Genomic DNA, 17,342 nt, shown 5'->3' with positions numbered 1-17,342 from the left:
TATCCTCTATAATAGAACTTTGTATGAAAGGTATACCTTTGCGAATAATTATTGCAACTCCTCTAGATTTATGAATAAATGTAGAATGATACACCTTAGAAATCCATTTAGCTGTTAATCTATGTTGAGCATCTTTTTTAAGATGAGTCTCTTGAAGGAAAATGACATCTGTCTTCAATCTGTTCAACTGAGCTAATACCTTTCCCCTTTTAATTGGTTCATTAATGCCTTTTACATTCCAACTGCAGAAGGTTACTCCATCACCCCCAGTCTTCACCTTTATATCATGCATTTTACTATTAGGGCGGCTTTTTTTGGAGTAGCCTTCTTGACTCACCCAGCTCCCCGTTGCACCCGGACATCAATCCAATGAGAATTTCTTTCCACCTTAATCCACATCTATGTCTTCTTAAACTAAATACACAATATCCTTCACATCTACATTCAAATAATATATAATATAAGATCAATAAAAAACAAAAACAATAAGAAATATCAATAATAAAAAAAAGTAAAGGGTGTTAATAGGGTGCTCAGAAAAAAAAGAAACTACACTTGTATAGTGTGTAGTATGTGAAGGTGAAAGCCACACTAACGTGGCCATTAATCTAAAGACTTCCGTTTTTTTAATAAAAAAAAGATGTTGATTATACCAGCTCCTATCTCAAATGCTATATATATTGGGGTGGGGTACTAACTTTATATACTTAGTACTTAGTAATTATTTCTATTATTCATATTACTATTTGCTAATTACTAATATCAATTGTATTTAATACTATAATATGTAATACTATTATCATGGAATAATTAAATATTTTCTAATAATTAATACAGAACTACTACTAAATGCCCATTATTCCACTTCCTTCTAAGTGAGTATTTCATAACCACAGGTCGATGATAAAAGTTCAGTCCTCTCCTTCTCCCTCGGGTTCTTCCTCCGCATCTTCTCTCTCTTCATCTTCTGGCTTCTGCTGTATGCCTCGGGCGAATTTCAATGCTTCAGTATGCTTAACGAAACGATATTCCTTGTCATCATAAGTTACTCTCAGTATTGCTGGGTACATCAAGCCATATCTCAGATTCTTAGTATTCTGTACATTCCTCAGAATACCTTTTGTTTCTTTAAATAGAGCTCTTTTCTTGGCCACTTCTGCAGGGAAGTCTCTAAAAATACTGATGTTGTCTCCCTCGTATTTCAGGTTTCTCTTTTTTATTATTATCTTCATCATTTCTTCGAAGACATGGTCAAAGGCCACTTTTACAATCATTTGTCTGGGCGATGAACCTATCCCAGGGGCCCGTCTTAGAGCCCTATGTGCACGGCTCAACAGGGGTTCATGATCCAAATTCAAAATATCCATTAAAAGTTTTGCAACAAATTTTCGAGGATCTTGACTCCCCTCACGACCTTCGCTCAGACCAACTATACGCAAATTTTTACGGCGTTGGCGTCCCTCCAGATCGATACATTTCTCGTTTGTTTTATGTAATAATTCTAAGAGGCGTTTGTTCTCGGCACGGAGTTTTTCGGTCTCCTTAGTATTCACTTCAGCAATTTTAGTTAGCTCTTTAATTGCTTCGCCTTGTTGGTCTAGCGAAATTATAGTAGGATCTATCTTGTCATCCAGCTTTCTTTCCATCCCAGCAGCTATTTCCTTTACATCCTCAATTTGAGTTTGTAACTCGGCATTAGCCTTTTCCTTCCACTCATCCATCATACTTTTTACCGTCGTTATAACTTGTTTTATTAAGTCTTCTTTATCTTCTTTATTTTTCTCGTGAGACACCAGCATATCCGCTTTTAAACTTTTTATCTCCTCCATATACTCCTTCCTCTGCTTCTTTATCTCCTCCATATACTCCTTCCTCTGCTTCTTTATCTCACCTAGAATGGTAGTCTTAAGTTCCTCCATTTCAGCTTTCCTCTGTGAGATATCTTCTTGAGAAGCAGAAGCAGCAGCAGCTCCAGAGCTGAGGCCAGTTTCCCTTCTCGTAGATTTTTTTCCAGCGGTGGGGGTGGGGGAGCGCTGGGTCATAATTTCTTCTTAAAATCGCGCGCCTGATGACGTCACGCACCTTTTAAACGCTGCCGGAGCCGTTCACAATCGATCTCCTGTGGTAAGTGCGTTTGTTTGACCCTTTTACCCCCGTTTTAAATACAGTTTTTTTCGGAGCTGTAATGGCGCGATTCCACTCACATCGTGGCGCCAACCGGAAGTCCGACCTTTTTAAATATGACCAAGTAATATATCGGATGTAGATACCATGATTTTATGTACGATTTGAATTTCATGAAAGCATCACTGGACCACATCACATCTGATTATGACCAATGATACAAGATCACAACCAAATTTAATTACACTTGCACTTTCCATGAAACCTCCCATATCAATTATATACGAATTACAAACACAATTGAACAAGTTAATGAAGAAAGATTTTCTATAGATTAGGTCATGAAGCATCATATATATAGATGAAGGGTTTTGGCCCAAAACGTTGCCTATTTCCTTCGCTCCATAGATGCTGCCTCACCCGCTGAGTTTCTCCAGCACTTTTGTCTACCTTGTATATAGATGATTTGAGTAAAGTTGCTTGCCGTCAGCAAATAATAATAATAATAATAAATTTTATTTATGGGCGCCTTTCAAGAGTCTCAAGGACACCTTACAAAAATTTAGCAGGTAGTGGAAAAACATGTAAGGGGAATGAAATAAATAGTAGAGACATGGCTAGTACACAAAGTAAAGACAGAATTCAATACAAAACACAATACGAGGCAATTAATGCACAGATGAAAAGGGACGGGGACGTGGGGCTAAGGATAGGCAGAGGTGAAGAGATGGGTCTTGAAGTGGGACTGGAAGATGGTGAGGGACACGGAATTGCGGATCAGTTGGGGGAGGGAGTTCCAGAGCCTGGGAGCTGCCCTGGAGAAGGCTCTGTCCCCAAAACTGCGGAGGTTGGACTTGTGGATGGAGAGGAGACCGGCTGATGTGGATCTGAGGGACCGTGAGGGTTGGTAGGGGGAGAGGAGGTCAATGAGATATGGGGGGGGCAGATGGTGGAGGGCTTTGTAGGTGAGGATCAGGATTTTGTAGGTGATCCGGTGGGAGATGGGAAGCCAGTGAAGTTGTTTGAGGACTGGAGTGATGTGATGCCAGGATTTGGTATGAGTGATGAGTCGGGCGGCTGCGTTCTGGACCAGTTGGAGTCGGTTGATGTAGGTGGAGCTGATGCCAAGGAGAAGTGAGTTGCAATAGTCCAGTCGGGAGGAGATGAAGGCATGGATGAGTCTTTCAGCAGCGGGCGGTGTGAGAGAGGGTCTGAGTTTGGAGGAGGTTTTAATGACATGGCGGATGTGAGGCTCAAAGGAGAGGGTGGAATCAAAGATCACGCCAAGGTTACGGGCCTGGGGAGATGGGGGGACAGTGGTGCCGTCGATGGTGAGAGTGGGGTTATTGATTTTGCTGAGTGTGGCTTTGGAGCCTATGAGGAGGAATTCTGTCTTATCGCTGTTTAGTTTGAGGAAATTATGTTGCATCCAGGTTTTTATAGCTGACAAACAGGAGTTGATATGGGAGAGGGGGGGGGGGGGGGGTTGTGGGGGGATTTGGTGCCAAGGTAAATCTGGGTGTCATCAGCGTAACAGTGGAAGTCCAGATTGAAGTGGCGGAGTATCTGACCAAGGGGGAGGATGTAGATGATGAAGAGGAGGGGGCCGAGTACGGAGCCTTGGGGAACGCCTTGAGTGACTGCGGCTGTAGCAAATGGTAGCACACTGTATGGCACTTGGTCATTAAGGTACTTATGCTTAGGAAATCCAACCAAACTTGGTCACATAATCTTTAAGATTTCTTTATGAATTGTAACTTGCACAATTTGTGGTAATCATTAACTCATACTTGTTCCCTTTTACAATTTCGCTTCAGTTTTGATTTTTCTGATTCTTCATCTTTAAGATGGCACAGCAGTAGAGTTGCTGCCTTACAGCACCAGAGACCCGGGTTCGATCCTAACTAAGGGTTCTGTCTGTACGTAGTTTGTACGTTTTCCCTGTGACCGCGTGGGGTTTTCTCCGGGTACTCCGGTTCCCTTCCACATTCCAAAGACGTGCAGGTTTGTAGGTTAATTGGCTTCTGTAAATTGTCCCTAATGTTTAGGATAGAACTAATGTATGGGGGATCGTTGGTTGGTACGGGCTCGGTGGGCCTGTTTCTACGGTATATCTCTAAACTAAACTAAAAAGTTCTTCATAATTTACCCACCAATAGAATGCAGGGTCTTTAAACGTTTCCACATTAACAAGTTTCAATGATTTCTGTCAGAATTCTTGGAGTTTTCTACCTTGATTCCAAAAGATTCTTGAATGCAATTCATCCAAGCACAAGCTATTCAGCATCCACTAAAGATGGAAATAATATATACCTCTGGAAACTGCTGAATTTATGTTTTAAACCAATACAGTTTCTCATCTACTTCTTTGTAAAAATAGAGGTAAACAATACTTCCTCCAGCCAGTTAAAATTTCAGCCAGTCTAAAGGGTCCTGACCCGAAAAATCACCTATCCCAAGGCTGCGTGACCCACTGAGTAACTCCAGCACTTTGCGTCCTTTTTTGAAAACCTGCACCTGCAGATTAAATGTCCGATGTTAAAATTATGCCTTCATTCTTTCACAGGCATGTTAATAGATTTTTATTTTTACAGAATTTAAATACTCGTCATGCTGATCTCGTCAAAAATCACAAATCCCGCTCGCAGCATTCTTTACATTATTGCAGTTAAATGATGTCGAACAACTGCAAAAAAGTGTTGTTTTTTTATTAAAATGCACAATGATTCTGATATTAGCAGCAATTTTACTTTACTGCCTCAGTTGGGAAGTGCAAGGAACATAGTTTTGATAGAAATCAACGAAAAAATGATGACTAATAAAACCTAAAGCTTAAATACATATTATGAGGAGGGAGACAAAAATGCTGGAGAAACTCAGCGGGTGAGGCAACATCTGTGGAGCGAAGGAATAGGTGACGTTTCAGGTCGAGACCTTTCTCAGACTAATTTGGGGGGGGGGGGGGGGGGGGGGCAGGAAGAAGTATCACCAGGGGCTGAGGACTTCTTCCCATGGAAAAACGCTTGGATGCGGAGGCGACGGAAGAAGAGCTCCACATCGCGGCGGTCACGGAACTCATTGAGGTGGGGACGGAGGGGAACAAAGGAGGACAGACCATTCGGTTTCAGAAGAGGGGAGGTCAGGGAGGGATGGTGAACACACGGCAAGGATGGGGGGTTGGGGCCGGAGGAAGGCAGGTGAGTGGACGGAGGCCGATGTGATGTCTGGTAGGGGGGTGATGGGTGGTCAAATAAGCCCTCATAATACACCAGGCTACCTCAAAATGAAAAGAAAAATGCTGATGAAAATCTAATTTTGTGAATATAAGCAACTGAAGATACTGGTTTGCAAAATAAGTCACAGTGATGGGGTAAAGGGCGTGTCCCACTGTACGAGGTAATTCAAGAGTTCTCCCGAGTTCTCCCCGATTCAAACTCGTGTAATGCACATAGCGGGTACGTAGGAGCCCGTGGAGGTCACGTAGCGGCTCGTACGAGTAAAAAGTAACCATTTTTTTCATCATAAGTATTTTTTTACTCGTGGACATTTTTCAGTGTTGAAAAAACGTCACGAGTTTACCGGATTTCCCCGAGTACCTACCGTTACTCGTACGAGCCGCCACGTGACATCCATGAGCTCCTACGTACCCGCTACGTACATTACACGAGTTCGAATCAGGGGAGAACTCAGGAGAACTCTTTAATTACCTCGTACAGTGGGACAGGCCCCTAACTCAGCAGGACAGGCAGCAACCTAATTTTTGATTGTCTTTCCGCAATATTCTCACGACGTGAAAAAGCACAGACCTTTTTTTGGGAGTCTGCAGACAAATTTCTATCCCTTTTATTTTTGTTTGTGGCAGTAGTACTAGGCAGAATAACACATTCCCTAGCATTTATTAACTGCAGACTGCAAAAAGGTAACAATCAATACAAGTTTAGATTGATTTCAAAACAACATTGCCTGTTGCTGCCGTCAAGACTAAGATCAATGTAGTCTCAGTCAATGAACCTGAAATTATCCACAATTCAACGATTGCTCAATGACTGAGGATCAACAAGTCATGCAGAGAACAAGATCATTCAAGTGAAAGAGGTTCAGAGGCAGAGGAAAACCACGACAAACATGCGGCATCAGTATTCTTTGTCGAGCTTTCAAATAAAAAATAAGCGTGGAAATCCAAACCTAATTTAAATCTGAACTTTTATTTAAAGCACATTTTAAAAAAATCATTCATGCACTGTGAATGTTGGTGGTGGGCAAGCTAACGTCAATTTCTGAAGAAACAGGTTAGAGTCAACCTCATTTATGGAACCGTGGCCATCTATTGGACAGACATTGTAAGGGCAACACAATTTCTTCACTGAAGAACTTAAGTGAACCAGATGAGCATTTGAGGCAAGTTAACATACATCAAAATCAGTGTTGCACATGTCTGCTGAAGGATACATGATGTATATTGCGAGAGAAGCCACTATCCCATGAACAAATGTAATCAATAAAATCAAGCAGCTCGGATGGGATTTCTGGATCAAAAGATGGAACAGCCCATGAAGTCTGCTCACATGTCAAAAATGGTCAATTGCAAAAGATGGACACAAAATGCTGGAGTAACTCAGCGGGTCAGGCAGCATCTCTGGAGAGAAAGAATGAGTGACGTTTCGGGTCGAGTCACTTCTTTGACCCCACTCAATTTTATATACCAGTCTCCCCTCAACCTCTGACGTTCCAGAGAAAGCAATCCACGTCTATCCAACCTCTTACTGCAGCCGAAACTCTCTAAACCATCCATGTCTGAAGAAGGGTCGGATGCAAAAGTAGTTAACGACTGTGATTCAGACTGTGACAACTTTTGTGGTGCTCTGCTGTGATTATTGGTGAACAGAAATAAAGACTGTAAAAGTTAAGATTCAATTACTTAAGCAGCCATTTACAAAATCATAGAAACAAGAAACATGGATAGGTAACGTTTCGGGCCAGGACCCTTCTTCAGACCGACTGTCTGAAGAAGGGTCCCAACCCGAATCGTTACCTATCCATGTTCTCCAGGAATGCTGCCTGACCCTCTAAGTTACTCCAGCTTTTTGTATCTTTCCAAAAGCATGGCTGTTGCGCTAGCTGCCCTGAGACCAAGACCCGAGACAGTGGGGCGGCACGGCGCTAAACTTGCAGCGCCGGAGACCCAGGCTCGATCCTGACTACGAGTGCTGTCTGTATGGAGTTTGTACTTCTCCTCGTGACTGCGTGGGTTTTCTCCGAAATCTTCGGTTTCCTCCCACTCCAAAGACGTACAGGTTGGTAGGTTAATTGGCTCGGGTTTTATACTTGGTATGTGTAAATTGTCCCTCGTGTGTGTGTAGGCTTGCGTAAATGTGTGGGGATCACTGGTCGGCGCGGACTCGGTGGGCCAAAGGGCCTGTTTCCGCGCCGTACCTCTAAACTAAACCAAGATGGGTTTCGACACATCACCCATTCCTTCTCTCCAGAGATGCTGCCTGTCCCGCAGAGTAACTCCAGCATTTTGTCTACCTTCGATTTATACCAGCATTTGCAGTTCTTTCCGAAACCAAGATGGGATTTAGCAACGAATTTAGATATCAAAACAGAAGGTGAATTTATAAAGAGGCTGAGGATGCAAGCGGAATGATTAAAATATCTACAGATGGAAGTTCATCACTGCCATATGAGAAGCCCAGCACAATCCTCTCAGAAGAAGGCAACATATGTTCCATCCCATATGCACAAGATCGTTTGAAGAACTTAAACAATGCTAATTACACCTTGTGAATAGATTCAGTTCTATCAATGCTGGCAAACTATCAAAGAACAAAGGCCACCAATCCTAAATTAATGACTACTAATATGGGATCTCACACAATACCAGATCTTAGATGAAATCTACAGTTGCATCCATCTCTAAGTTTTATAGTCAGCAATTAGTTCATGCAGAATTACTGTCATAACTAAACTGTCATCACCTCATTTATTTTAGCATTTAACCCCATGTACAGAGTGCTGCTAATCACGATTCTAACATTAACAACGGTTAGTTCAGGAATTACTGACATTTAGAGACATTCCATAAAATGGAAGTGAATTAAGCAATAGAAATTGCATTAAAAATACAAGTTAGAAGAAAAATAATTGCACCACTTAGAAATATCTTCAAATATCAGAGAACACTATCCTGTTCAGAGACTGATGTTTTTTTCATCTACGGGGCATCAAGGGATATCAATTTAGTACTTAGTGGCACTTCCTTACCGAGATAAAAGCCCAGGCACAATTTTATTGAACAGTAAGACAGACAAGAAGGGCCAAATAGCCCGCAATTGTATCTACTGATGTTCCCATGTTCTTACCAAATTAGATTTGTTTAATGATTTTCTGCTTGAGGGTGATTCATCACTGTTTCATTGGTGCTTTATTTGCCAACAATGCAACTACACAGTGAAATTATTTTTGCCTATATTACACCTGTAGTTGCCGACATATTTTAGCACCATTTCCAAAGACTCAGGTTCAATCAAGCATATAAAATTATATAAGGACGGGACACGCTAGATGCAGGAAAAATGTTCCCAATGTTGGGGGAGTCCAGAACCACGGGCCACAGTCTAACAATAAAGGGAAGGCAATTTAAAATTGAGATGAGTAAAAACTTTTTCACCCAGAGAGTTGTGAACTGGTGGAATTCTCTGCCACAGAAGGCAGTAGAGGCCAATTCACTGGATGAATTGAAAAGAGAGTTAGATATAGAGCTCTAGGTGCTAGCGGAATCAAGGGATATGGGGACAAGGCAGGCATGGTGTACTGATTGTGGATGATCAGCCATGATCACAATGAATGGTGGTGCTGGCTCGAAGTGCCAAATGGCCTCCTCCTGCACCTATTTTCTATAATCCTGACTACGGGTGCTGTCTGTATGGAGTTGAAACATTCTCCCTGTGACCCACATGGGCATTTTCCAAGATCTTTGATTTCCTCCCACACTCCAAAAGATGTATAGGTTTGTAGGTTAATTGGCTTGGTATAAATGTAAAATAGTCCCCAGTGAGTGTAGGATAGTGTTAATGTGTGGGGATCGCTGGTCGGTGCACACTGTGGGCTAAAGGATCTGTTACCGTGCTGTACCTCTAAACTAAACTAATTGGAGAAGGGCCTTAGCGCATGAAGATCAAATCACTCACTGATGTATGTCAGGAAGATGATAGAATACTCTCCACTTTGTTGAGCGCAAATTTATACAATTGAGAATTATTACCGCCCACTTTGTTAGTTTATTAACCACCATAAACTTTCACTCCACCAACGGGACATAGTGCCTTCAATGCACCAGTTAACCACATTGCTGTTGATTAGGGAATTCGAGGACTCGAGCAGCTCAAGAAAGTCACTCACCAGTACATCCTCAGTTAGAGATGGGCAACAAACACTGGATTTGCCAGCCATGTTCAAAATCCCAATTTAAAAAAAAAATGAATTTCAGAACTGTTCTGTTGTCTGCAAAGTGCTACTCAGCATCTCAAGCAACTCATTGCCTGCATTTCACCGATAGCAACGTGAATTTACTAGGGAAATTAGCAAGCCAAATCTTATCCTGATTTTTTTTCCTGTGACATAGAGCATTGATGAGATAATGAAGGATAAGTGTTGAGATCAATGAATCTCTTCTGCATTTTGGATCCCATTGCTGAACACTCCCTCCAAAGGAGAATGCTAGCACATTCATATTTAGCATTTAAAAAGGTAGATCATTTAAGGGTGAATGCGTTTCTGTTTGGTAATCCCAAGAGAATGTCATGACATCAGTGCCAGCATATCAATAAACTCTGCAGAGGGCAGAGTCGTTTTATATAACAGCATACTTGGAAGTTGAAAGAGGGGGAAGTGGTGGGCAGGAAAGTCAATGCGTCTCAACACGACAACAAGCCCAGAGATAAAAGTATAATAAACTCATTCAGGCACAACTCCTGCTGCTTAAACAATACACAAGAGCTTTATTTGAAACCCTGGTCAACATGCAAAAAGGCAGTGGGAAGCAGTTGGACAAGTTCCTCAAAATGCAAAAGTTCCTCTAAATGCAAATGAATGATTCTATGCAGCAACAAGAAAATCCTATTAAAATGTATTTCGGCCTAACAGCTTTGACATTTAGTGAAAGGTCCATTATCTGCGGCATTAGGTTCAAATGCAAGTTGCTATCCTGGTACAACAACTTACTTGTCTGAAACATCTTAGAATATTTAAAATTTAACCAGAGTTCACGATCACTAATTTAGTGATATTCTTCATCTTCTTCTTCTTCTTTCGTGTGGCGAGCACAGCCTAAAGTTGTTGGACAACTTGTTCTATTTGATCTTCTGTTTGTGCCGTCAAGTTGATTGCATTAGTCGAAACAGGGCGGACCACGTGAAGGTTGCAATCTTCCACCCCCAGTGATATTCTAAGGATATCAAGATACTAATAGCAGCTTTTGTAGGATATTTTCTCTGCTCTTCTTCCAATGTAAATTATATTTTCAATTTTCACAGCTAGTTTTTAAGATTACCTTGTTCTCTTTGTTTTCACATCATATGTACAATTGCTTTGACCTTCCGAACTATCTTTAATCGGACTTACTGGACGTAATTAATGTTCTTGGCATCATGTTTGGCACAGACCTTTGGGGGCTGAAGGGCCTGTTCTTATGATGTACGTTCAATATTCTGTGTAAGAGCAGCAATCCTGGCCAATTACCCCATTCTCTAACCAAAAAATACTCCACGTGGATTCAGACCAAGTCCGTACCGACCAGCGATCCCCACACATTAACACTATCCTACACACACTAGAGACAATTTACACAATTTTACCAAGCCAATTAACATACAAACCTGCACGTTTTTGGAGTGTGAGAGAAAACAGGATGACCCGGGGAAAACACACGTAGGTCACGGGGAGAATGTGCAAACTCCGTACAGACAGCACCCGCAGTCAGGATTAAACCCGGGTCTCTGGCATTGTAAGGCTGCAATTCTACCGATGCTCCACCATGCCGCTCTTAATCATGAATACAACATGTATAATAGTTTAAATATTTGTTGAAACTTACTCGGTCCAGGAAACACTGAAAGAACCACTTCATTGTGTACAAAGATGTAAAGACATCCTGAGAATCCTGCACATCAAAAAAAAGAAAAGCTTTTAATCTTTAAAAGTCACTGATATTCAGGGAAGTTTATAAATCTTAGTATTGGAGTAAATAATTAATATTCTTTAAAAATTGTGAGTTCGCTCATGATTAAAAACTTTTACAAAAACTTGCCTTCCCCGTGGCTTTACAGCCCCCATGGATATCAAAGGAATTTCCTATCATGCCCCAGATACACAAAATAATGCTCAGTAAAGTAAAAGTAACTCAGCGGGACAAGCAGCATCTCTGGAGAAAAGGAATGGGTGACGTTTCAGCTTGACCCAAAACGTCACCCATTCCTTCTCTCCAATGATGCTGCCTGTCCTGCTGAGTTACTCTAGCACTTTGTGTTCATCTTCGATATAAACCAGCATCTACAGTCCCTTCCTAAACATGCCCAAGATACAGCCTGACCCAGGATCCAAGTCACAGTTTCGCTGTGAGAGACTGGGAACTTTGCAAAGAATCAACTCACTGGGCTACTGAGAGAAGGTGCGGGGATCCACAGACGTACTTCCACCCAAATGCTGAAACCAACCGCAAAGTCAATATGGTTGTAAAAGCTTGAGATAACGTTTCAAAGTTAAGGAACGTTTGATAACTACTGCTGTTGGATATAGCAGGGTCTTTCCCATTTGTCATTTATCATTTAATTTCCTTATAATTCGAGCGTATGTTTTGACCTCCCAATGGAGGTAAAATGGAATCTTCCAAATTGGTTAAATTCCCATCCAAGCTCTTCGCACTATGATAGTCCCAATCGATGTGTTGGTAAGTTTAAATCCCCCGCTATTACAACTCTATTATTCTTCCAAGTACCTGTGACCTCCCTACGTACTTCCTCCTCTAACTTCGCTAACTAATGGGGGCACTATAGTACAATCCCACCAAAGTGATCAACTTGAAAATGGCACCCCAAAACCTGTTGATTCTTGAACATTGGCTCAGTGGACTATTTCAATGCACTTTGTACTTAATCTAAGATTGTATTTATTTATGTATAATTATATATTGTTGAACTGTATGCAAAAAAAAATCATTCCACTGTACCTCAGTACACAGTATAGAAACATTGATCTCTCAAAATATTTAATACTGAATCTAACAGTCGACTGAAGATACTCACGAAATGCTGTTTAAGCTTAGGCATGAACTTCTTCAAAATCCGCTCATGGTGTTCTTGAAACCTTAGAAGCTTTGGGAAGCCTGGGACAAAGAATCCTAAAAGATAATAGGGTGATAAAGAAGATGTCCGGTATGCCTACATTCATCACTAAGGGCTACCACAAAAATGTGCACTAGTCCAAGCATAAATAATATCAAGAAACATTACATACTACTACGGAATATATTGTCAAACTTCTTATTAACTTAGTCAACTATTTTGAATTCCACGATATGGAATATAGCTTAAATTACAACAATGGCAAAATAAAGACTTGGGATTTGTAAATCTATGATGAATAAGTGATGCACACATTGATTTTAAACTCTACCAGTTTATACAAGGATTCAGATTATGTTTTATGTAACTGTAATGAACCTGGGGTAATGCATTATCCATCACCTAAAGATCTGGATTTGATCTTGTTTGCAGAGCATGGCACTGTTTTGCTGGCCGCAAGTATTACTGCAGCCATTAATTGTTAGGGCACCTCAGGCTGACCATTTTGGCAACATTTTTCCTGAAGGACAAATAACAGAAATTTCCCCTATTCATGACAGAATAACATAATCCCAAAGAACACATATCATAAAATATATCTGTTACATGGCAGTTTCGTGAAGTGAAGGTTAATTGTTTTAGTTTGTTTTTAACGGGGATTCCTGTCGCATCGGTTTTAATCGGACTGAAGAAGGGTCTCGACGCGAAACGTCACCATTCCTTCTCTCCAGCATTTTGTGTCTATCTTTGATTTAAACCAGCATCTGCAGTTCTTTCCTACACGCATCGGTTTCAATGTTCGTTTGAAAACAAGTTGCTCCTTGTGCCCCACAGAACATTTTCTGATTTGTCGGTATGAATTCTGAAATCTAGTAAATCTTGCTGTAAACCATACAAGTATATTTTTAAAGCAATGAAATTTGAAATACTGCAGCACGACAATAATGAAGCCAATTTTTAATACCTTTGGTCTTATCTGCCAAGTGTTTAACATTAAATATTGACTGTAGATCAGATATTTTGTTAAAAAAAGTCGCTTTTTTGTGGAACTTTTAATTCTCCATGCAATCATATTATTTGCCATTGTTATTCATACTTTCAAGTTGTGAAACTTGTGTCTGCAGAAAGCTGTGGGCATGAATTTGTAGTCAACTATTTCTCTACTGTCATGGACTTCAACTGATATTAAAATCAATCAATTAAGCAATTTGATTTTATTTCCACTGGTGGCAAACAAGTTGTGGTTTTCGATCCATGGATAGAATAGAATGCCTTTTATTGTCATTCAATCAGCTTGGTTTGAACGAAATTGCATTTTCTGCAGTCTTACATTACATAAAACCCTAAGACCCACCCGCTGCCGATAGGCGCCGCCACACCACTAGGATATGTTTAGTTTAGAGATACAGAGCGGAAACAGGCCCTTTGGCCCATCGAGTCCATGCCGACCAGTGATCCCCACACACTTACATTATCCTACACACACTAGGGACAATCTACAATTATGCCAAGCCAATTAACCTACAAACCTGTACGCCTTTGGAGTGTGGGAGGAAACCGGAGATCACGGAGAAAACTCATGCGGGTCACGGGAAGAACGTACAAATTCTATACAGGCAGCACTCATACTCGGGATCGAACCCGGGTCTCTGGCGCTGTAAGGCAGCAACGCCAAATTGCAGCCCTGGAAAATGTCTGGGAAAATCTTACCATGCATGCTGTGTTTTGGCCCAGATAGTAGTCTAACAAGTGCCCAGAAGGCATCCTCCTCATTCATATACATAAGAAGCAGTGCAGTGATCTGACTCATTCCCTGGCAATAACCCACTTCCTGCAATTCAACAAAATAAATACAATAATGAAGTTGCAACGTTATTAAGATACAAATCATTCCTTTTAGGGAAATAAAGTTGGGTATACGAGTAATAACATTTAATATTAATGTTAAATGGGTAAAAATGAGGGAGAAGGGACAGTCACGAAAGGGCACTCATTGTCAAAATTTCTTTGCATATCTAATTTAATGTACAGATCTAGTTTCTGTAGTCGAGGTAACAAATGTTGCAGAAGTGTTGCTGCCATCAAAACCGGAGGATGCACAAATAGTAGTGAAATTTGTTGCAAAAGGAACAGCACAGCCAGCTTATACTGTGAAATAAAATTAATGCACTTTTCCCCTCAACATAAAACACTCACATACAATCACCGTAAAAAGGCATCTAATGGAAGGACACCAAATTGGCGCTGTGCAGATTTTTAAAAAATAAAATAAAAAAATAATTAAAAATTAAAAATGATTTAAAAAGCCAAGAGAAAGCACAAAATGAAATTGTGGAATACGTGCAAAATAACAAAAGAGGGTAATATAATCACTTGGAGATTCCTATAACAAAAGGGCTGATGTTAACATTGAAATGGTAAAAGTATTAATGATCGTGTATCCTGCCTGCAGCTAACCAGTAGCACTCGCTGCTGGTGGGCCCGCCAAGTCCCCAGATACCAGCAGCAACTTCCTCAATGAAGCAGAGTCCAATCTCATCAGCAGGGTCCTTGCTTCCTTTCATGAGCTACTAACCCCACCCAAAACAAAATGCTGTGCAAAGAAATTTCGAAGCTGGCCGAGCTATGCCACCAGTTTAGCCAGCTGTGAAAACAATGAACATGGTTTCAAGTGCTAACTCTCAAATTAAAAATTAATTAGATGTTTTCAAAAACGAAAAGTTAAAAATAAAATTAGTTGAGCACTTGACGTTACTTTAGAATACTTTAAACAAATTATATCATTTAACTAAAACACAAATACCAATTATTTAGCTTAGTCCTTTATGGTTCGAGTCATACAGCATGGAAATTGGCTCTTCGGCTCAACTTGCCCATACCAACCAAGATGCCCCATCTATACTAGTTCCACCTGCCTGAAATCAATGGACAAACCAAAAGCTCTTAAGGAATAGGAGAAGAATTAGGCCATTCGGCCCATCAAGTCTACTCTGCCATTCAATCATGGCTGATCTATCTCTCCCTCCTAACCTCATTCTCCTGCCTTCTCCCCATAACCTCTGCAGCCCTTATGGTGTCAGTGCTGGTGCACTATGATGGCGTGGAATCCAACAAGGTACAGGTTCACCAAGAAGGTTCCCCAGAATAAACCCTGGAGAATCCCAGGGATTCCATTCTTCCAGGTACAAAATCCCAAACTTGCTGATACTGACTTTGGGTGAGGGGCAGGAAATAGAAGCTCAGTGGAAAAGTGCACATGCAGGTGGGGCACAGGGGAGGGGGAGGGAGGAAATTAAATGAAATGAACTTTCCTTCTATGAAATTGTTCCGTTTTATGCGAAAAAGAAAAATTACTATCCCTTTAATGGCAAGAGATTGTAAAACGCTGAGGAACAGGGGCTGCTGGTGTTATTGTGTGTGATTTGTTCTTGTTCCTGAGCTACAGGAAGAAATAAGGAAATCTAACAAAACATCGTTACAGTCATAAACCCAGCAGGGAAGTGAAGAGTCATTTGGTCACCCAGTGGAGCAGTTAGAACTCCTCACGTTAAGCAGTGGTAAAAATCACAAATCAATTTCAGGATAACCTAGATAAACCTATAATAACAGAACAATCTACTGTTCAGTGTAGAGCAAAATGGGTTCAATGGTTCTTTGTTGTCACGTATGCACATCAACGTCAAATTCTTTCACACACCCCACAATGCACACAGGCCATCATATTTTGGTGCAGCTTACAAATTAAAAATCCAAAGTCCACATGTTGGAAGTACTGGATTGCCCCCGATCCAGGTAAGACCAGGTAAGCCTGGGACTACACATATTTCCAAACAAATTGTGGAGACAAGATTGTGTCAGAAGGTTCCCAAACAAAATATTGTGGCCATGAAGGTCATTCAACAGTTATGATTAAGTTATCGGACTCCAACACAGAAAATACTTTGTAACCTATATGAGAACATTTGTTATTTGGTGAAATTGATCTAAGATATGAAGTCTCCCTTAATCCACTAAACAAAGATCTAATTATTATCACCGATATGCTTGAATTCACAATTTCTGCACTCTAACTAACTTGAATTTTTGGCTCACAATGAGTTGCTCCTGCTACAAATATGCCTGCAAAGAATAGTGAAACAATGAGCAAAAATAAAATCCAATAATTTCCTCATCAAAATATCTTCCCACAATGAATTATCACGTTTCTGGCAGAATTTCTTTCAAACTCAGGGAGCTCAACAATTACTTTATAGAAAATGTGTAAATGCATTTTGAAAAACTAAATAATAACATTCATCTTGAAAACTAATTTTTAATACTTTAGGGCAATAATATGAAGCAAAAAACATACCGTGTTGTACATGGAATAAGCTGCTAAAACATGGAATAAAGCTTGCTGCCTGTTGAAGAGATGAATGCAAAGAAATTATGTAACAATTTCTTCCCGTGTCGTTTTTGTTAACTTAAACTTAACGAAGACTTCAGTTTAGTTTATAGAGATACAGCGTGGAAACAGGCTCGTTCACATCGATCACTTGTACACTAGTTCTACGTTATCCCACTTTCGTATCCTACACACTAGGGACAATTTACCGAAGCCAATTAATCCACAAACCTACGCATACTTGAAACGTGGGAGGACACCGGAGAACCCAGAAGAACTCACATGGTCACAGGGAGAATGTACAAACTCTGCACAGATAGCACCCATAGTCGGGATTGAACCTGGGTCTGTGGCACTGTAAGGAGGCAACTCAACTGCTGCACCACTGTGTCTCCTAAGGTCATCTGTCAATGGCATATTGAATAAGCATATACATTTTGATTCTCGGTACGCTGACATACAATACGAAGGCCAGGGTTTGGAGTGTCAATTGG

The 17,342-nt window shown here is 40.7% G+C and overlaps 1 protein-coding gene across 4 annotated transcripts in view; it reads right to left on the bottom strand.

Moving 5' to 3' along the window:
- Positions 1-17,342, bottom strand: part of usp6nl (USP6 N-terminal like) — a 140,746-nt gene that overhangs the window by 30,812 nt on the left and 92,592 nt on the right. For all 4 annotated transcript variants that reach the window (XM_033040135.1, XM_033040134.1, XM_033040133.1 and 1 more), the window contains exons 10-13: positions 16,816-16,864; positions 14,175-14,295; positions 12,426-12,520; positions 11,219-11,284 (exon numbers count right to left, since the gene is read on the bottom strand). In XM_033040135.1, coding sequence (XP_032896026.1) covers positions 11,219-11,284; positions 12,426-12,520; positions 14,175-14,295; positions 16,816-16,864 — 331 coding nt within the window. The remainder of the gene's footprint in view (positions 1-11,218; positions 11,285-12,425; positions 12,521-14,174; positions 14,296-16,815; positions 16,865-17,342) is intronic.

Source organism: Amblyraja radiata, chromosome 21, assembly GCF_010909765.2.
Source record: "Amblyraja radiata isolate CabotCenter1 chromosome 21, sAmbRad1.1.pri, whole genome shotgun sequence".
In the NCBI taxonomy this organism is placed as follows: Eukaryota; Metazoa; Chordata; class Chondrichthyes; order Rajiformes; family Rajidae; genus Amblyraja; species Amblyraja radiata.
This window is presented reverse-complemented; position numbering and strand designations above follow the sequence as displayed.